Below are 22,027 nucleotides of genomic sequence, written 5' to 3'. Positions count from 1 at the left end.
TTATAGAGAAATGTAATTATTAATGAATCTATCATTTCACAAACAAAATATTTGGACAAGCGCCTGGATGAACTCTGATTGACCTCGGAACAAAACACTCTGTAGTAACTGTGGAACCGAGGTAGAACAAAACACTTTACACCATAAAATAGCACAAAATTGGCCTAAACAAAGGAATTTTTTTTATCAGGTTTTGACCGTTTTTAATGGGAACAAGTGGCTGGGTGCCCTCAGATTGACTTCGAAAAGAATGATACATTTCTCAAAAGCAATAGCAGCACAAACAATTAACACAATTTTTATATACATTTGCATCTGTTGAAGGACGAAATCACAGAGGTCAACACTTTTTATTTCAATGTGCTTTACCCTAAAGCCGTGTGTCTCCATGTTTTTGCATTATGAATGAAATTACTTTCTTTTCAAAAAAATGTAACCACATGACAAACTTCAATGGTTTTCCAGATAACAGGCATGACACTACAGTTATCCCTCGATCATCGAGGTTAATGTAGAACAGACATTGCGGTGATAAACGAAAAAACGCAAAATAGGGTCACCCCTTGGATTTTCATATTTTTATGAACTTCCCAAAAATAATCCCCCAGAAAAAAAATCTGCGATGTAGTGAAGCCGCGATAGTTGAAACCACAATATTCAGGGGATTATTGTGCTCCCGCTTGGCACAACATACCCCGCTTTCATACTGCAAGTAAAGCTATCAGCTTTGAATAAAAAAATGAAACAAAAAAGGGCCTGGCTACATAAAATCGTCACAGCTGCAACAAAACCGTGACAGGTGAGACATGCAACAAGATCAGCTATGCAAAAATGTCAGAATTAATAATAAAAAATACAACATTAAGACATTACATAATGCTGTAGGAACATAAGGGCTAGTTCTTGGCTGTATTAGGGTTATTGCCTGCTTATGATACTAATACACTGGCGATAACAGGCTACAAGTCGTGTCTGGCTAAGCTTAAATGCCATGGACATGATAGCCATGCCTGAAATGATGAAGAGTGAGGTGAGCATAAAAAAATTGGGATGTTGAGGCACAATGTCCCCAAACCCAATAGTTGTGAGTGTTATAAAACAGAAATAGTAAGGGTCAAATCCCTCCATTTCTGTCTCCCACACTGGTAGAACAACCCCTCCAAGGAAAACATAAGCAAAGACGATGAAAAGAATAAGCACAAATGGTACATCCAGCGCGTCCATAGTCTCTCCCATTCCGGTGAAGTCCCATATGGCAAATCCTTTGGGCAATGGTGGCATTTGATTCAGTTCTGGGCAAGACATGCTCCTGAGCAACGGTCCCGTTCGCAGGAGATTTTCTTTGGCAAGAATCTTCTCAAAAATCTCTTTATTTTTTTGGAGCTGAATGGAATCGGCCCTCACTTTCACTTGACTTTGCAAGATTTCCTGGATATTGAGTAGTTCATGGACCACAACATCAGTGCTGAAAGCAATGCTACCGTCTTCTAAAGTCCGATGGTTGGACTCTCTCGGTTTCTTGCGAAGCGTCAGTTGGGACAGACTGTGTGAGTCCAAAACTTTTAAGAAGGCATGGATATGAACATAAGCTTTGGTCAACAACGTAGCCAGGAAGTCTCCAATATCTAGCATGACTAAAAGCATGAGTGGAATGCCCATCATAGAATACAAGACACATGCCACTTTACCAAGTAGCGTGACTGGATAGATGGCTCCATAGCCTGCAAATGACACGGAACAAAATTAACGGTGGTAAGTGGACAGGGTGACAATAATTTAAAAAGAAAATACAAGAATATTGTGCAAATGTTCTAACACAGGACCAGTCTGTATCTTGACTCCTAAATGTTTTTATTTATTTTTTTAAATCTCAATTCAATCTGAATTTGGGATTTCAAGCATGAAAATGCATGAAGGAGTTTCTATTTTGAAAGCGCAAATTAAGTCATCGTGCCACAAAACAATGGCCTACATTTGTGGGATCATTTTGCAGTGTACAGTCAAACATCTACTTAAAAAAATGCCTCTATGTACGAAATGTTCAGGTTACAAAACCATTTGGGATGCAAATGACTCAATATATATATATATATATATATATATATATATATATATATATATATATATATATATATATATATATATATATATATATATATATATATATATATATATATATATATATATATATATATATATATATATATATATATATATATATATATATATATATATATATATATATATATATATATATATATATATATATATATATATATATATATATATATATATATATATATATATATATATATATATATATATATATATATATATATATATATATATATATATATATATATATATATATATATATATATATATATATATATATATATATATATATATATATATATATATATATATATATATATATATATATATATATATATATATATATATATATATATATATATATATATATATATATATATATATATATATATATATATATAAAAGAATGCATGAATATGAAAATAAGCTTTGGTCAGCAACGTAGCCAGGAAGTCTCCAATATCAAGCATGACTGAAAGCATGAGTGGAATGCCCATCATAGAATACAAGACGCACTTTACCAAGTAGCGTGACTAGATAGATGGCTACATAGCCTGCACAATAAATAAACAAAACAAATTATTTATATTATATATATATATATATATATATATATATATATATATATATATATATATATATATATATATATATATATATATATATATATATATATATATATATATATATATATATATATATATATATATATATATATATATATATATATATATATATATATATATATATATATATATATATAATATAAATAATTTGTTTTGTTTATTTATTGTGCAGGCTATGTAGCCATCTATCTAGTCACGCTACTTGGTAAAGTGCGTCTTGTATTCTATGATGGGCATTCCACTCATGCTTTCAGTCATATATATATATATATATATATATATATATATATATATATATATATATATATATATATATATATATATATATATATATATATATATATATATATATATATATATATATATATATATATATATATCTATCTATCTATCTATCTATCTATCTATCTATCTATCTATCTATCTATCTATCTATATATATATATATATATATATATATATATATATATATATATATATATATATATATATATATATATATATATATATATATATATATATATATATATATATATATATATATATATATATATATATATATATATATATATATATATATATATATATATATATATATATATATATATATATATATATATATATATATATATATATATATATATATATATATATATATATATATATATATATATATATATATATATATATATATATATATATATATATATATATATATATATACATATATATATTATTATTATTTTTTTTTTTGCAATAGCGAGCCATTGTTGTTTTGGTTTGAGCATTCAATGAAGAGCAGTGTGTATTTTAAAACAGCTTTATATTCTGAGCTCTTCATAAACTGTACTTTCACTGACATCTAGTGGTGGCAATATAATCGAACACTTGTCACAATTTAGTTTTACATTCTTTTCCAATGATGATTGTAGTGGTGCCATCGCCTGAGTATGAATGGTTTTCTGGGGAAAAGAGGATGGGATAGGCTCCAGGACCCGGCACTTTGACAAACAGTTGAACACAATAAAGCTTTGCCGAATCTCATTGACATTGAATGGCAAAGATAGTAGATAGACAGTAGTTTGTCTGCATTCTCAAATCTGGAGAACTCTATGGGCTTTTAAAACCAGGCAACAAAAAACTGGACGAGAAATGTTATCAAAATCTTCAGTAGTTTAAGCGTACTCTCTATGAATGTAAACATGAGTCGCATTTTTTATACGGAAGGACAATTTTTGTCGAAGACAATAACATTTTGATTGATAAAAGATTCCAGCAGACTCCGGGCAAGAGGCAGGGGACACCCTGAATCCATACCTCGGGGCAATTTAGGGTGCATGTTTTTGTAATATGGGAGGAAACCGGAATACCCAGAGGAAACCCAAGCACGTCCAGGTAGAACATGCAAACGCCACACAGGTCCACAGACCTGGATTTGAATCCAGACCTCAGAGTTGTGAGACCGACACGCTAACCCCAAGCCGCTGGGCCGTTACTCAAGAATATAGATAACAATAATAGATGATTTTCTGCTGTGGAAAACAAGAAAATTTTGTTGAGAAAAAGCGAGCAAGCGAATGAATGAATGAACTACTTTAGTAAAATCTTTGGGTATTCTAACCACCTCTGATCGTAAGTGTGTCCTAGTGCCAGTTACGCGCACTTCCTCCCCGGTTCACCAATATGCCACAACTCTCGGGAAATAGAGTTGAATAAGACTCTAGTATTATTGCCACTTACTGCCTCTTTTATTCCAAGACCTACCACAATCAGTGAATAACTCCAATGTACTTAATATTATTTGGAGTTTGAAACCCCTTTCTAGTATGATTATTTAAATTCCAATAGGAGACATTGCTTTCTATTGCCCGGTTAAATAATATTCAATTGTGACTTGCCGTTTTTTCACATTTCATGTTTGTATTATTATTCCTACACTATAAACTTTTCATATTAATTTGGCAAATCCGAGCCATTATGTGGTGTATCAGAGATAGTTGATCCACAAATTTGAATTGTAAGTTCAGTGGTCTGAGTGCCATCTTCCAGTTTTATCAAGGCACCCCAACCAGACGTTGTCAATAGGGTGGTGGAACCGCACCACCGATCTGCAGATCTCAGCCACTGCCCCAATACACCCACCTGTTAATGAGTACTAGGGAACTCCTGTGACTGAGGTACAACATGGGTTTTGCAGCCACCCAGGAGAGCAACAGCCCACTTACCGCAAGTCAGAATCAATTCATGGGCCAACCAGGCCAGAAAAACACCAGAAAAAAGGTATTAGAAAGCAGGTACCAAAAGTGAGAGGGGGAAGTTGGGAAAATAAAAGAAGTGGCCCAAATGGGAAGGAGGTCCGGCCTCATGGGGCCAAGCCATATGATATGTGGGACCCTCATCCCAAGAGATTATCACGGTTATCAGAGCCTTCTTATCGCAATTTGTGATATGAAAGGGATGGCATGAGAATGCTGTGTAGAATGCTTGCAAATGATATGTAGTCTTTTCTTGATCAGTTTCATGAACTGAATTTTCATCTGAGAAATGACGAGTCTTCAGAGTTTCCATTAAACTGACTTCAAACAACTGTTTTAGTATGGGAGTCAATTATATCTCTACTTTAAAACAGAGTATGTTCGGCCCAGTGTTGACCACAATGTTGCTTGTGGAAAGGTGAATTAAACCCTCTAGAACAATACATAGAGAAAACAATTGGCTTTTAACCACTAAAAAGCACTCATCAGCTATTTGTGGTGATGTAAATTCAACCTCTTTTCCTCTATGAGTCGCAGGCATCTACCATTAGCGGTCATTAGTTAACATAATCACTAGTTCGATGACTGACAACCAAAAGATTTGTTAGAATTTTACAAGCATTAATGGATCGATGTAAGCATCCATTCATTGAACTCAAAAAAAATGAAAAAAGAGAAGGAAACATTTCTTTACAAAAAAAAATGAAAAAAGTAATTCCCAAACAAAAGATGACTATTGTTTGGTTCTGGCTGTCAACGTTTATTTCTTTTAATTTCGATCATTCTCATTTATAATCGAATAGATTACATGGATCTTTTAATATTTAAATAAGACATGTAAGATAAAACAAGCTCAAAATAAACTACAACCGCCCAACTCCCGCTAATGGCTAACGAAAGTCGAGAATTTGGAAAGTTCAATCAGCCTACCATGCATGCATGCTTTTGGGATGTGGCAGGAAACAGGAGTACGCGGAAAAAAACCCAATGCAATGACAGGGGATGAGGGGGTTAGGGGTACATGCGAATTCCACACAGGAAGGAGCCCAAGACTGAACCCTTGATCTAAGAATAGTGAGGTGCTTAACTACTCAATCGCCAAACACAATTCCTCAAATATTATCAAATTTACCTTTCAAACTATGTTGACTGGAAAATATAAATGTAGAAAATGTCTGTCCTGCACTTTTAATTTCTTGTATATGGATTTTTAAAGAATGCTGTTTACCTTAATTTTAAGAAGGCCTACGCAGGTTCACCATTTAGTAATATGCATATAAAAATGTATTTATTTTTTGTCATAGCTTTTCTATGCTACATAAAAAGATTTAAAGGCTGTAACGTACTGACATAATATTTTTTTATAGTTGTTATTAACATAGTAGTCATTTAACAGCAAATGATGAATTATATTTAACAAGCCATTCCTCCTTTTGGTCCAGGGAGGTCTATCGTGCAGTGGATGCCATTTGTCTCTTCTAAAATATTCCAACCATCCTAAAGCAGCTGCCTTCCACTTAAGAGAGGCACGGGTTGCAAGTATTTGAGGGGCTCCTAGCTCGTTGGCAAGCCATTTTCTTTACTTTATATTAAACCAAATCGTGTGCCCAAATATTATTTATCAATGCCTTGAGTAGTAGTGTTATGTCAATTTTATGTTTTTATTAATGCGTAAGCAATACAGACAATGAGCAGACATTCTTTTTTCACAATTTTTGCATCCGACATCATTCTCAAAGTTGACAATGTTTGAAGGGTGTTATAATCAAATTTACTTTTTAATCTAAACTAAGTATTACTTATTTCAAATTGAAATGTAAAAGCTTACTTCAAATGGTATCCTGGAGATGTTAAGGGATTATAATAAGGTACCTTCTGTTAAAAGCTACATAGTGTACTGATTTACATTTATTGTGTTCAAAAATGATTTTTTTCTTCTGGAAACAGAACCACATACCAGTGCTAAACTCAATTTGACATCATTACTACATATGAACTATTACTACTATTGTTTTAATATGTTGCTACTGTACCAAGTAAGGGCGGCCCTGTGGCCAAGTGGTTAGCGTGTCGGCCTCACAGCTATGGAGCCCTGGGTTAAAATCCAGGTTACATCCACCTGTGTGGAATTTGCTTTTGTTTTCCCTTCATATATTCTGAAAATGATGCACAAGACCACTTGCCAACCGGTAGTAGTATACTCTTCTCGTATTGGCCAGCAAGCTCTGCCACGCATACACCATTCTGGTCTGACTAACGAAAAAAAAAAACACTGAAAAAATGCAACTCTCCGCCCAGTGCTCAGAATAATTTACACGAGGGAATTGCGGGGAGAAAGAGAGCAGCCTCTTGCGTCAGCTGCACATCCGTAGATCAAAATGTCTCTTATCTCAAGGCGAATATTTGCTTGACAATTTACTCGTATCTCAAATTGCTCGTATGTCGGTGCACTCGTTATGTCAAGGTATTACTGTATATGCAAAAATGAGGAAACATTAAAGGAAAATTATTTATTAAGCCATTAAAATGAATAAGAAGTAATTTCCCAATGAATTTCCAATTATGAGTGGCAGGTGAGTAAACATTTGTTCACATGGACCAAAACACACTACTCAACATTTATCATTATGTTATGAAAACACAGAAAAACTCAAGAAACAACTCAGTGACGAATCAGGGTCGAAGGCAAACGAATCAGGAACACACCACTGGGCAGAGCTTCTCCACTCTGACAATCGTGCTTATACTATCCCATTGGCTGCTACCCTGACCAGGACAGGTTTTGAGTCCGCCTAGAATGCCACGTTTTCTAGTCTGGCTACTATGCCAGCTCTGTTACATCCCCCTACAGAGCGCTAACCTTAGTTCAGGCATCAATGAGACCTAGCTTGCTTGTAGCCAATTGTGAGACGAGCAGGGTTTTGGGAGACATAGCAACTCTGTTATCATATGTTGTATGTAGAAGTTATATATATTCATTCAATCATTCATTATATGTATCACTTATCCTCTTAAGGGTCACACGGGGTACTGGAGCTATCCCCGGTGACTTCGGGCACCTGAAGGATGAACACCCTGAATTGATTGGCAGTCAATTACAGAGCACAAGGAGACAGACAGCCATTCACGCTCAAACTCATACCTAAGGGAAATTTAGCGTGTTCAACCAGCCAACACTGCATGCTTTTGTGATGTGGGAAGATGCTAGAGTAACCGAGGAAAAACCACGCAAGCCCTGAGAGTTTCAGTTTCAGTCGACGGTTGTAAATTTCTCTACCACATATCTCTCCACCAAAATTGACTACATTATAGTTTTTTTTTTTTTACATCTACTATTAAGTATGATTTTACATACTCCCTGAGATATTTTTGAGATAGACTTAAACTCAACATTTGAATTAATAATTGTGTTATTTTTCATCCAGATTAGTGTTTATCATGGAGTTAGTTTACATTTCCATTGGTAATTATCTTTTTCTTTTTTAATCATAGTCTGATTATTTTGTTTATAGTACATATATGCATAGGCAGCCCAGCCTCACAGTTTTGGGGTTTGGGATCCCAGGTAGGTCCTCACTGTGTGGACTTGCCAGGCTTGCATGGGTTTTCACCCGGTAAACCGGTTTTTCCCCACATCCTAAAACATGCAGAGTAGGCTGATTGAGCACTGTAATTGGCCCTAGATGAGGGAATTAATGCATACGTATATGAATAACTGCATTGTAAAAATATTGCAATCGGAAATTGAGAATTATGCACTGTGATTGTCCATATCGCGTTTAAAGTTCTTTACTTGTATTGGAATCCTAATGTACTCACCAACCGTTGTGAAGACAGTGCACACAAAGAACATGGCCCCAAAGAATGTCCACATGTCAGGTGTTTGGAGCCATTTGCTCTGAAAACTCTTCATCTTATGCTCCACTTCATTCACTATGTTTTGTTGAGTAGACGATGTATTTTCTAAAGTTAAAAAGAAGAGTTAAGATCATTTGGGTGTGGTAGGTAACATTTTGAGCCTATTCTGGGTATATACATTGGAAGTAATTTGATGTTAACCTGCAGAAGAATTCATACAAAATGATATAGTAAGGTTAAGTCAGTATACTCAGTATGTAATTATGAATTAATTGCATAATTACTTGTCTAACATACTGGTGAGATTCTGGACATGCAGGATAATGTCACCCAAGAAGTCATGGTATTCCTTTTTGATGGGAGGTGCCCTTCCTTCGATGTACTGGAACAAACATGCACCCAGTGCAGCGTAAATGACCAAAGATAGGCACAGCATTAAGTGGGGAAGCAGCTTCCACACCCGCGCTTTGCATAAATTGGGCTCGCTGTATGGGTTTTTTGGTGGCTTGTCTTGCGTAGCTCTCATTTTCACCCCACTCTTCTCTCCTCTTCTTCCTCTACCACTGCACAGCTCTACCAGTTGGAAGCGTCTCTGTCCGTCTTGCCTTGGTACTCCACAGATGTACTCTGGGTCTGCTCAAAAGTGAGCGCGTGGCCACACACACACTACATTAATACACACTCCCATATTACTAACACAGCACTGACACTCCCAAGAGAAATACGACCTAAGTGTATTGCTTCCTGTGGTTGCAGTTAGTGCATGGAAAGAACAATGCTTGGATTAGTTTGGATATCAAGCTCACTTAAAAGCATATTTGGGTATATACTAAAGAAAATGTATCAGATGTCAAAATCCATGGATGTTCACTCCTTCAATCACTTTTAAAATTTTAAATTCAACTGGAAAAGATCATTGTTAATTAAAATCAGTTCTTATATACACATATTAAAATATATTGCACCTTTTGTTTCCTGGATAAAATCCACTAGCTAATGTGTCATTTTGAATGCCCCTCCGAGTGCCACAAAATATTGAACAAGGTGAAGTATTTTGTGCAGTCCTAAAAAAAATAATAAAAAAGGAAGAAATTGCTTTTTTTTCCGAAATATGGGAGTGCATCATATTTATAATGTATGACAGTATCTCATAGACAGTGCACTGAAGAAGGGATGACATCAGTGATAAAGGCTTAGTGAACACAATCTTCAAAGCTATTGTATGAGACGGAACAATTTGCATCATTGTCTTTGAGTGTAAACTAAGCAAGCCCCGAAACCCCCCCCCCCCCCCATTTCTCTTTACCCGGTTCATAGTCATACAAACAATGGAACTAAAAACATTCATTCATACACTGCTTATGGTCACCCGTATAAAGATAAATATATATTTATACAGCTTAATATTAAATAAAGCGCGTCGGCCTCACAGCTGGCCACCGATTCAGGGTGTCCCCCGCCTTTGGCCCGGAGACAGCTGGGATTGGCTCCAACACCCCCCACAACCCTAATAATGATGAAGCGGTTGAGAAAGTAAGATGAGAGATCAGGGAGTCCTACGCCTTGTGCTCGAAGTCAGTTAGGACAGCCTCCAGCACCTCCCGCGACCCCACTAAAGATAAAGGGTTCAGAAAATGAATGAATGAATGAATGGATTTATTTAGCGCTTTTCAGAACACCAAAAGACGCTTTCATTATTCTTAGACACCACACTATATGGTTGTAATATGTTGTTGTAGGGTACACATGTTCTGAAAACAATTTGGAAAGTAGTTTCACGTCTTGTGTATGTGCTTTTCACCTCTTGTGTCCCTCTGGGCATCTCTTCTTCTTGTAACCATTGATTGGTGATCAGCTTTTATGTATCTATTTAAACCTTGTGTGTTTGTGAGTCATTGTCGGATCGTCTGTTTTGTTTACTCCATGCCAAGTTACCAAGCTATGTTCCATGTCTCTCATCTAACCAGGTCTTCTGTCAGGTCTGGTTTTGTGATTTGATTTCTAAATCCTTGTTATTTTCTAAAGATTTCTGCCTGATATATTTAAGTTTTGTTAGAGCACTCCACATTCTTGTCCCTGTGATTGCTTCCCTGCATTTGGGTCCATTTACGACGCCATGCTTACGTGAAAAGTAGAGGCGCCACTGTATTTTGAAATCCTGTTTTTTATGGGTTCAATGAGCTGCTAGAACAATATATGTGAACATAAACAAATATGTTAAATCAAGCGGCTTGGTGGCCGAGTGGCTCGGATCCCAGGTCTTCAATGTGTAGAGTTTGCATGTTCTCCCTGGACATGCGTGGGTTTTCTTTGGGTACTCTGGTTTCCTCCCACATCCCAAAACCTGCTGGGCAGGCTGGTTGAACACTCTTGCATTCATATTGAACTCAAAGCATGTTGTCAAGTTAAAGTACTATCATACTAACATATCCTATTATGGGTGGCTCAGGTAGAGCCTACCCTAGTTTAAGTGAATTTGCAGTTTTTATATCTTCTATGATAGCATATTATTTTTTAACACATAATTTTGTGGATCATAAATTGAAAAAAAATTAACACAATTATTGGCTTCGAAAAATAAATGTGAATTACAGATTAAATTATTGTGCATTGAAACTGCACTAACTCTTTTGACCACATGAGGGCCCTAAAGACTTTGTCTTTTGTGTTCCTTCAGCTTCCTGATTTCCAGCAGGATTTGCGATCGTGAATAAATATTCATTATTCATAACTTACGAATGAATGAAATGAAGGTGTTATTGTATTGTGATTTTATAATAAAGTGTCAGTTATAAGTTATTATAAAATCACAGTATAACAAGTGTATTAAAAAAGACACCAGGGAAAGACGGCTCAAATTGTAGTTAGTCTTTTTGTTGGTGCTGAAATAACATTTTGCATTCATATTACACAGTTGACTAAATGTAATAAAATAGCAGGGTAAAATGTGAAAAATCAAATCCAATTAAATCCAGAGTGAACAAATTTTATGATTTCTCATCACATCATTTCATTGAATGTAACACAACATTTTCGGAGTGTTCTTATAAACTGTTATTAGTGCAGTCTTCACATTGCCAAACAAGTAACTAGGTTAAAATAAGCTCTTGTCAGCTCATTTAATGTTTTTTTTACTATGTTTTACTCTCATGGAGAACTATTCAGCAGACATGTTTAGACATTAAATAAGTGGCTGAATGCGAGGCAGTAGCATTGTGCCCACATGGTAAAAAGCTACAAGTCTATCTGAGTAAAAAAAATAGTAGATTGTACCCTGTCCTTGAGACAGGGAAATTGCCCTCAGGTAAAATGTCTTAAATCTAATGATAGTTAGATCATAAAAACATACCAATCATGATGAATGATGCACTACAGTATCCTGAAAATCTTTTTGTTAACTATTGGCATTACACATCATTGCATAATGGCAATGAAAAATTGTCAGGAGTTCAGCAATTAGAGAGACTTAAGCCTTTTATGCAGTTCGGTTCATTAAACTAACATTCACATTTTATATTTGGACCGGAAAAAAATAAATATCGGTCCAAGGACTCCTTTTTTACAGTATTTTAATTGGTATTTCAATAGGAAAGCGGATCACAGATCACACAGTGACATTCAAATATTTATATATATATATATATATATATATATATATATATATATATATATATATTGGATTGGATTGGATAACTTTATTCATCCCGTATTCGGGAAATTACATTGTGGCAGGTAGCAAGAGGGTGATTAGACAGAATAAACAGCATCAATCATTAAAATCATCAAATCATTAAAACATAAAAGCCGCAAAACACAAAACGAACAAGAGTGGACAAAGCTACCGTGGCCGCCGGCTGCCGCTTAAACAGCGCCATTTGGTTGCGGTAACTGAATCGGACTCAAAAAGACATTGTAGAGTTGGACAAAAACTGGAACCCCACAGAACAGCAAAGCAAAAAGCACAAAGTACAAAGCAAATCAAAGTAAATGGAATCATCAAATCATTAAAACATAAAAGCCGCAAAACACAAAACGAACAAGAGTGGACAAAGCTACCGTGGCCGCCGGCTGCTGCTTAAACAGCGCCAATTTGGTTGCGGTAGCTGAATCGGACTCAAAAACGACCTTGTAAATTGGGCAAAAACTGGAACCACACACAGGAAGTCTTCCACGAGATGGGGAACTGCTGCAGACTGTGACCAAGGTGGAGAATACGCTCTTGCAAGCTTATTTGCACAGTTACTCAGTAGTCTGAAGCTGAAGAAAACAGCAGCAGGGCAGAAAATCTCGACTCCGTCGCTGTTAGGGGCCTACAACTCTTCCATCCCATCCCACGATGGAATGGTTGGTCAGAAGCGTTGCCTCTTCTCCCAGCACTTTTGTCCAGCTCCAGACCTCCGGCGGTACCGAGGTGTTGCTCCTTCTGCTGCGTATTGTGACAGATAGTTCCATGTGTGTGACAGCGTAGGCATGGCTGGCTGGTCCCCCGAACAAAAAAGAAGTGGCCGAAAAATGCCAGGCTAACAGAACAAGGAAAGTTGTAAAAACATTAAAGTAAAAAGTATAAAGTACAAAGTAAAGTAAAAAAGAATGCTTTAGGAAATATTAAAATGTCATTTAAAAAAAGATAGAAGAGCTGTAAAACATGAAAAACATAAGAGTCTGACACCCTTGGTGCAGAGCTACTGCCACAGGCTTCCGCTTGAACGGCGCCATCTTGGATATATATATATATATATATATATATATATATATATATATATATATATATATATATATATATATATATATATATATATATATATATATATATATATATATATATATATATATATATATATATATATATATAAAATATTTGAATGTCACTGTGTGATCTGTGATCCGCTTTCCTATTGAAATACCAATTAAAATACTGTAAAAAAGGAGTCCTTGGACCGATATATTTATTTTTTTCCGGTCCAAATATAAAATGTGAATGTTATATATATATATATATATATATATATATATATATATATATATATATATATATATATATATATATATATATATATATATATATATATATATATATATATATATATATATATATATATATATATATATATATATATATATATATATATATATATATATATATATATATATATATATATATATATATATATATATATATATATATATATATATATATATATATATATATATATATATATATATATATATATATATATATATATATATATATATATATGGCGCACCGCTTTTAAAGGCTCAGCCAGGCAACCCCAAAACATACACCAGCTTAAACATATGGACACATGCTAAAAACACGTTTTTAAAACGGCAACAGAAGCAAAACTGAGTTCAGTTGTACTTTATTTAGCCATTTTACAATGTACTCATGTCATCATCACCCACAAATCCATCGAAGTCCTCATTTTCTGTGTCCGAATTGAACAATTGTCCAAATGAGTTATCGATAACGCTGAGTTTTATACGTTTGTCCAGGTGGCCACAATCGATTCGCAAATAGTAGCTAGTGTAACTAGCCCTGCGCTGCCTGCCACCCTTTGCTTTGCCCCCTGGTTGCACTGCCTCCAGATTTATTTATTAACTTACTATTAAGTACCCATTTGTGTATAATGCCTTTCCTATTCCTGCATCCTCACCCTCTTCCTATTGCAACAAAGAAATTTCCCGATTACGGGATGAATAAAGTTATCCAATCCAATCCAATCCAATGTGTGTTTTCATATTGAAGCATTTAACCAATCACATTTCAGCCATTATTTGTTGCCAGGGTCAGAAATCTGCCTCAAGGCCTTCATAATCATTTCTTTAGGCTCCGTTGCATTAAACAAGCGTCAATAAGACTGTTGCTTTAACCCATCAGATTTTGGGTTGGCAACACCACAATGACTCGCAGGCATAGGGATACGTCATCGCTTTCACCTACTATGTTGGCTCGTGATTAGCCACATCTACCAACTGTATCTAGAGCTAGCTGTATAAGCAAATATATTGCTGTGTTGATTTAAAGCCATTTTCAAGACTGACTATGCCAGAAATACGACAGGACAGGCTCGACTTTCAGCATTAGCTTCAAAGGAGATAGAAAAGACGGAAAAAAGAAAGGAGGATGGATATTGTGTACAGTTAAAAATGATTTTTTGTGAGTAAAATATGGCTATATTCCTAAATAATATTTCATTTGTGGGCCTGTTTCTTATATCCGAAAAGCTCCAGTGTTTGTATTTAATCAATAAATGCTGCTAGGAAGTTGGCTTTACCCAATTTTAATGCAAATGTTGCCGTTTTGCGTATGAACGTATATGACGTATTATCGACGTTCATTGCTGTCTTTTCCCCGGGGAAATGACCCTAACCCTAACCCTCCGGGCCCGATTCTGATATCTGAAAAGCTCTAGTGTTTGTATTTTATCCCATTTTTGTGCATTGATTTATTGATTATTTTTATGTGTCGCAGCTGTAGCTTCAGTCGAGGTTTTATAGCCATAAAATAGATTTTGAGGGATTAATTCATTGAAGGCGCTACGAGAAAATCCACGGTCACTGTTGGCTAGTGATAGTGTACTAGCCAGAGCTACTGAACTGTATTTGTAGAGAGCTGAACAAGCAAACATATTGTTTTGTTGATTTAAAAGCAATTTTGTCAACTCACATTGACTGAAGGAATGGATTTGGTTGCAGATTTACTGTCAAAGCCATTTTCAAGATGGACTTTTCAAGAAAAGTTGGACATCATTAAGAAAGGTCGGACAACTCCGAAGCAAGCAAGCCTGTCATTTTCAGCCATAAATCGAATAAAACTCATGCCAGAAATACGACAGGACTGGCTCGACTTTCAGCATTAGCTTCGATGGTGATAGAAAAGAACTTGATGATGGAACTGAAACACATGGATAATTTGTCTGACAGAGTAATTAAAATCTTCTTGAGGCAAGAAAGGAGCTATATTCCCCAAAAATATTTCTATATTTTATGAGGTTATGGATGTTTTTTTTGTGTCGCAACTGCAGTAATTGTTTAATTGCCATAAAATAGTTATTGAGTGTTGGATTGATTCAGGTGTAGCACTACTGAAGGCCTAGGTGTGAAATGCACGGCCCGCCACTAATATATATATATATATATATATATATATATATATATATATATATATATATATATATATATATATATATATATATATATATATATATATATATATATATATATATATATATATATATATATGTATATATATATATATATATATATATATATATATATATATATATATATATATATATATATATATATATATATATATATATATATATATATATATATAAACACGCACACAAATAAAAACTTTTAACACGTCACAGAAAAGGTGAAATATTTGCTACCAGTATAACCTTTTATTAGGACCAACTTGAACGGAATACTGTAAGTTGGCTCTCTGTGGTTGCATTATTAAGGCTCAGTGCTACTTAATACTTTGTTGGAAAATCCTTTTAGGTTCTGTAATACAAGGTAGATTTCTGTAGAGAGTGCGGGCCTTGGAGAGCTGTGAATTCTGTGTGACAACATAGTAACTCAAGATGAATGATTCCATTCACAAGCTTTCTTTATGTTTAAAAATGTTCTGATTATTTTCCACAGTAAGAGAGCAAGCTGTTCTTGAACCCTCTAAATGGCATGTTTTCAGCTGTGTTGGAGCTTGAATTCTCGTCTCTGAATCTAATGTTTTTTTTTTGTAATTATTATTTCTTTATTTTTTTTAGAAGTGTAAGAATCCATAAAGCAGTTAGTTGCGTATTTTAAAACTGTGGCATGCGTAACTATCTTTTTTGCACCTCAAATTAGCAGTGTCTGCAATTCTAAGCGATATTGACAGGTGAGCTAATAATCATGCTAAGTTGCAATGTGTGTTTATTTAGGCTGCATATTTACAGTATCAAGTCGCCTGGTGGTGTAGAGGTTCACTCGCCTGACTTAGGTGCGGGCAGGCACGGGCTCAATTTCCGGTGGTGGGTTGGGGGTGCGGATGGTCGTTTGTCTCTCTGTGTCCCCTACAGCGACTGTCGACCAGTCTAGGGTGTAGTCCGCCTTTCATCCAAAGACAACTGGGTTAGGCTCAAGCAACCCCTGCAACCATTTCAAGGATGGATGGTATTGAAGATGAATGAATGAATTTACAGTATGTTGCCACTGACAACTCCCCTTTAAGTCACTGGTTTCATTTTTGGCGAGCCAATGTTCTGCAAATACACCAATAAAGCCGGCATCAATGTGCTAGCAAAACGATTGTGGAGTGAAATCTATCTATGATCTAACTCAAATATAATTTTGGGACTAAATTATCTATTTTGTTTGGTACTGAATTATAGTGAACAGTAAAATTGAGTGTTCTTATTCAATGTCTTCGTTTCCCATTCTTTAATTCTACATAACCCTCACTCTCTTTTAAAATATCATTTCTTATAATACTGGAATGATGGTTATATTGGTTATATTGATCCAAAGCAAAAAACAAAAAAAAGAAAGATCGCTTTCTAAAGTTCTTTGGAATCTGTTTCTATGTATTTCTCTGACCAATGTTTACTGCATCTAGTTAGGCCATTGAACGTATCTCAATCGTTGTTGTACTAATCAGCTTTTGTCAAGAATGTACAGCGTAAAATCTAATACAAAGCCAGAACAGTAACCAATCCATCCCCCTTGTCTGCTTTCTCTGAATAGTTTTAGGTGACATTCTTTTGTCCCACAGATGGCACCTTGCAGTAGTTATTGTCACAGGTGTAATTTGAGCACTTCTTTAAATGCTGCAACAGTTACATCGTGATAGTCTGTCATCTTGTTCACAAAAGTGCGGCCGCAACAAAAGCAAGAATTATAAAAGGTTTGTGAATACAGCACCATTTGTTTCACGAGTTTACTTCTTAGTTCAACATTTGAGAGCACTCCATTTCCTTTTAAACCCATTGGCGATGCATTCTTTTTGTTCATTTATAAGATTACTCCTACTGAACACGGTAATAATACCAGCTTTTTCTTGGCCGTTTAATTTTTATGCCTAATTTCAAGTAGTACATGTTCACAGAATAACACTTCTAAAGTTGCAGTGCAGTATAATTAGTACCCATAAACTCCGGGTTATAAGATACTTTAAATAAACTGATTCAGAAATGAAGTAAGCATTGTTATAAGCTTCTTTAAATAAACTGTTTCAGAAATGAAGTAAGCACTGTCATAAGATTCTTTAAATAAACTGACTCAGAAATGAAGTAAGCACATCAAAGAATGGATGCCTGGTGTACACATTTTTAATGGATTATACGTATCTATTTCAAGCATCATAATATTGTACTTGAATTATTTGAAAAAATGCAAAACTAAGCAATAATTCTCTAAATATTCTAATAATGTGAATGCCTATCGTGAAATCTTCTGAGCAAACGCTCAGATATCGACTTTCCTTGCCAAAAGGTTGCAGTACTATTTCTTCAGCCATGTATATGGTGTGTCGAGGAACGTGTAGTTAAACGTTATTGAAAAAAGACACTTTAATGTATTGTGACGCCATAAAACTTCTCACACTCGCACTAATTGCAGTCTAATATTAGGCTTTTGGAACACAATTTAATTCTACTCGATGTTGAATACTTAATAATGTTCAATGGAATTGAACTATTGTGCACATAGGTCACGGGGATGCTGGAGCCTATCCCAACAAACTATGGACACCAAAGGAGAACACCCTGCGTTGATGGCCAGCCAATCTCAGGGCAAAAGGAGAAAAATAACCATTTATGCTCACACTCATACATAAGGGCAATTTAGACTGTTCAACTAACCTACTCCGCATGTTTTTTGGGATGTGGGAGGAAACCAGAGTACCTGGATAAAACCCCCACAAGCCTGGGGAGAACATGCTAACTTCACAGAGGAAGGGCCGAATTAGGCATCATACCCTCCACATCTCAGAACAGTGAGGTTGACCAACCATATACAGTTTCATGTAAAAGTATTTGCCCCTTTCCTGATTTCTGTGTTTTTTGCATATTTATCATGCAAAAAGGTTTCAGATCATCAAACCGTTTTTTTATGACACGGTGACAATCCAAGGAAATAGAAAATGCAGTTTGTAAATGTTTTTTTTTATTTACCAAGGCAGAAAAAAATTACAAACTTGTCTGGCCCTTTGTGAAAAAGTGATTGCTCCCTGAACCGAATAACGGGTTGTGCCACCTTTGGCAACAATAACGGAAATCAAGTGTTTACGATCATTTGTGATGAGTCTTTCACAACGCTTTGGGGGAATTTTGGCCCATTCTTCTGTGCAGACTTGTTACAATTCCGCAATGTTAGAAAAGTGTTTCCCAACCGTGTGCCGTTAGAGATAGTCAGATGTGCGGCGGGAAATTAGAAGTCATACATTGCAATTTTCAGATAGAAAAATCTTAATATTATGAGAATAAAATTAAACTAATATGAGATTAAAATAAAGATATAAGGAACATTAAATGATAGATTGTACTATTACAAGATTAAACTCATAATATAATGAGATTTAACTCATTTTGTTTTTCTTATGTTATGTAATGTGAATCAGAAGTTTTTTGGCTTCATGGGCTTTGCCCCTTGGCAACATTAAGTCTGTTTGAGTACAACACTGCTCGTTGTGTAATGATATGAGATTTAAGTAATCCTCAGAGTAAAATAAATTATAATTTTATGAGATGTAAGTCATTTTCTTGTTTTTACGATAGGTGAACCAGACGTCTTTTGGTTTCAGGGGCATCAACTTTTGGTGTGTGTGTGTGTGTGTGTGTGTGTGTGAGTGTGTGTGTGTGTGTGTGTGTGTGTGTGTGTGTGTGTGTGTGTGTGTGAACAACATTGCTTGTCACGTAATATTAAGAGATTGGAGTAATATTGAGACTAAAGGTCGTACAATTATAAGGTTAAAAGCGTTACATCAGCTATTTTTGCATGACTTAAACCAGAAGTTGTTCAGGCTCGGCAGACATCAACTTTGGTGATATGAAATTGGTTTGAACATTTTTATTTTGGATTAATTTCGGAGATTTATTTGATCAAAACTTTGTTGATAAAACTTTGATGAGAATGTCTTGGATTGATTTTTAGGTCGTGTGGTGCCTTGACATTTTTTTCAATGCAGAAAGTATGCCGCAGCTCACAAAATGTTGTGAAACACTGCCTTAATTGCTGTGAAATGAAGTCCCTTCAAAATCCATATGCATCCCATTATTAAAAAAAAAATATATATATGTATATATATATACATATATATGTGTGTATATATAGATATATATATACATATATATGTGTGTATATATAGATATATATATACATATATATGTGTATATATATATATATATATATATATATATATATATATATATATATATATATATATATATATATATATATATATATATATATATATATATATATATATATATATATATATATATATATATATATATATATATATATATATATATATATATATATATATATATATATATATATATATATATATATATATATATATATATATATATATATATATATATATATATATATATATATATATATATATATATATATATATATATATATATATATATATATATATATATATATATATATATATATATATATATATATATATATATATATATATATATATATATATATATATATATATATATATATATATATATATATATATATATATATATATATATATATATATATATATATATATATATATATATATATATATATATATATATATATATATATATATATATATATATATATATATATATATATATATATATATATATATATATATATATATATATATATATATATATATATATATATATATATATATATATATATATATATATATATATATATATATATATATATATATATATATATATATATATATATATATATATATATATATATATATATATATATATATATATATATATATATATATATATATATATATATATATATATATATATATATATATATATATATATAATTTTTTTTTTTTTCAAGAACGATGTTACCCATTTTCACAAACTGTGCCATAGTGTGTAAATAAATGAATGGAACTATAAATACACTTTTTGTGTTGAAATGGAGACATGCTGTTAGATGTGGCAACATTTTATACTTTGACTTAATCCAGAATGCACATATATTTAGGTATGATAAAAACTTTGGAATCTACCCCAATAGTTTTACATTTCACTTGTTGCTTGTTATAAGCCTTTGTTTGATTATTTGAATTCAATTATATTATACCAACCTTTTATGCAAGCACATTTAATTTGTTCCAAGTAGCATCCTTAGCCTTTTCTGTACCTTATATATTTTGTATCCTTTCACTAAGGCTTTCACTGAAGGAGTATGCTATCTTTCCCAGTCTTTTTTAATTTCCTTATTAATATCTTAAGGGCTTGATGATCAAATAGCAGCATTCGGATATATTCACAGGCTACTAAATAGTCTCTATAATGTCTACTGGGCAAGTGATGGGCAAGCAAAGTTGCACACCAGTCTGGTCATTGTTGTCACTGAGAGGCCAAGACGCTGCAGCCCCAATCTATTTCCCAAGCTGAGGCTGTGCTCTGCTGCTTGAGAAGCTTCGTTTCCTCTTTTTTTAGCCTCCTTTTTACCTTCCCTTAACAATGGCTCATGTCCCAACCCAGGCAGAAATTTCGCCCACACCCCCAACATTCAGCGAATAAAGTTATTTCAACATGCAGCCCTTAAAGCCACCCGGAGACTGCTGCCGGGCAGGCACACTCACAGAATTGTCTGTTAATAGTCCAATTAGATAATTGCCATCTTTCACTCCTTTCCCTCTCTGTTTCTCATAAAGAAATGAATGGCACTCAGGGAGGGGAGCAGCTTGAAGGGGGCTTCTGGCCAGCTAAGGTGACAAGAAGGAGCAGAGAATGTTCCTTGCAGTAGGCCACTGGATTGAATTGAATCTTTGTAGCCTAATCAATGGTCTTATTGGATTACTGGCCACTGCTGTGTTCAGAGATATTGTTGCACTGACAATTAAAATAGCTATGAATTGGTGCTTGGGTGGGTGGTTAGTGG

The 22,027-nt window shown here is 34.0% G+C and overlaps 1 protein-coding gene across 2 annotated transcripts; it reads right to left on the bottom strand.

The window, feature by feature from the left end:
• Window positions 1-193: 193 nt before the first annotated feature.
• On the bottom strand, window positions 194-9,970 carry kcnk18 (potassium channel, subfamily K, member 18). 2 transcript variants are annotated; one of them, XM_077730470.1, is made up of 5 exons: window positions 9,820-9,970; window positions 9,315-9,487; window positions 9,152-9,236; window positions 8,816-8,959; window positions 194-1,721 (listed from the first exon to the last, which is right to left on the bottom strand). In XM_077730470.1, the coding sequence occupies exons 2-5, from the start codon at window positions 9,378-9,380 to the stop codon at window positions 919-921; spliced, it is 1,098 nt and encodes a 365-aa protein (XP_077586596.1). In that variant the 5' UTR covers window positions 9,381-9,487; window positions 9,820-9,970; the 3' UTR covers window positions 194-918. The 2 variants fall into 2 exon arrangements, with proteins under 2 accessions (XP_077586596.1, XP_077586595.1); XM_077730469.1 differs by having other exon boundaries at window positions 9,152-9,487.
• Between the last annotated feature and the right edge of the window lie 12,057 nt (window positions 9,971-22,027).

Source organism: Stigmatopora nigra, chromosome 12 (assembly GCF_051989575.1).
Source record: "Stigmatopora nigra isolate UIUO_SnigA chromosome 12, RoL_Snig_1.1, whole genome shotgun sequence".
In the NCBI taxonomy this organism is placed as follows: domain Eukaryota; kingdom Metazoa; phylum Chordata; class Actinopteri; order Syngnathiformes; family Syngnathidae; genus Stigmatopora; species Stigmatopora nigra.
The sequence above is the reverse complement of the archived record's forward strand: the minus strand, read 5'-3'. Positions and strand labels throughout refer to the sequence as shown.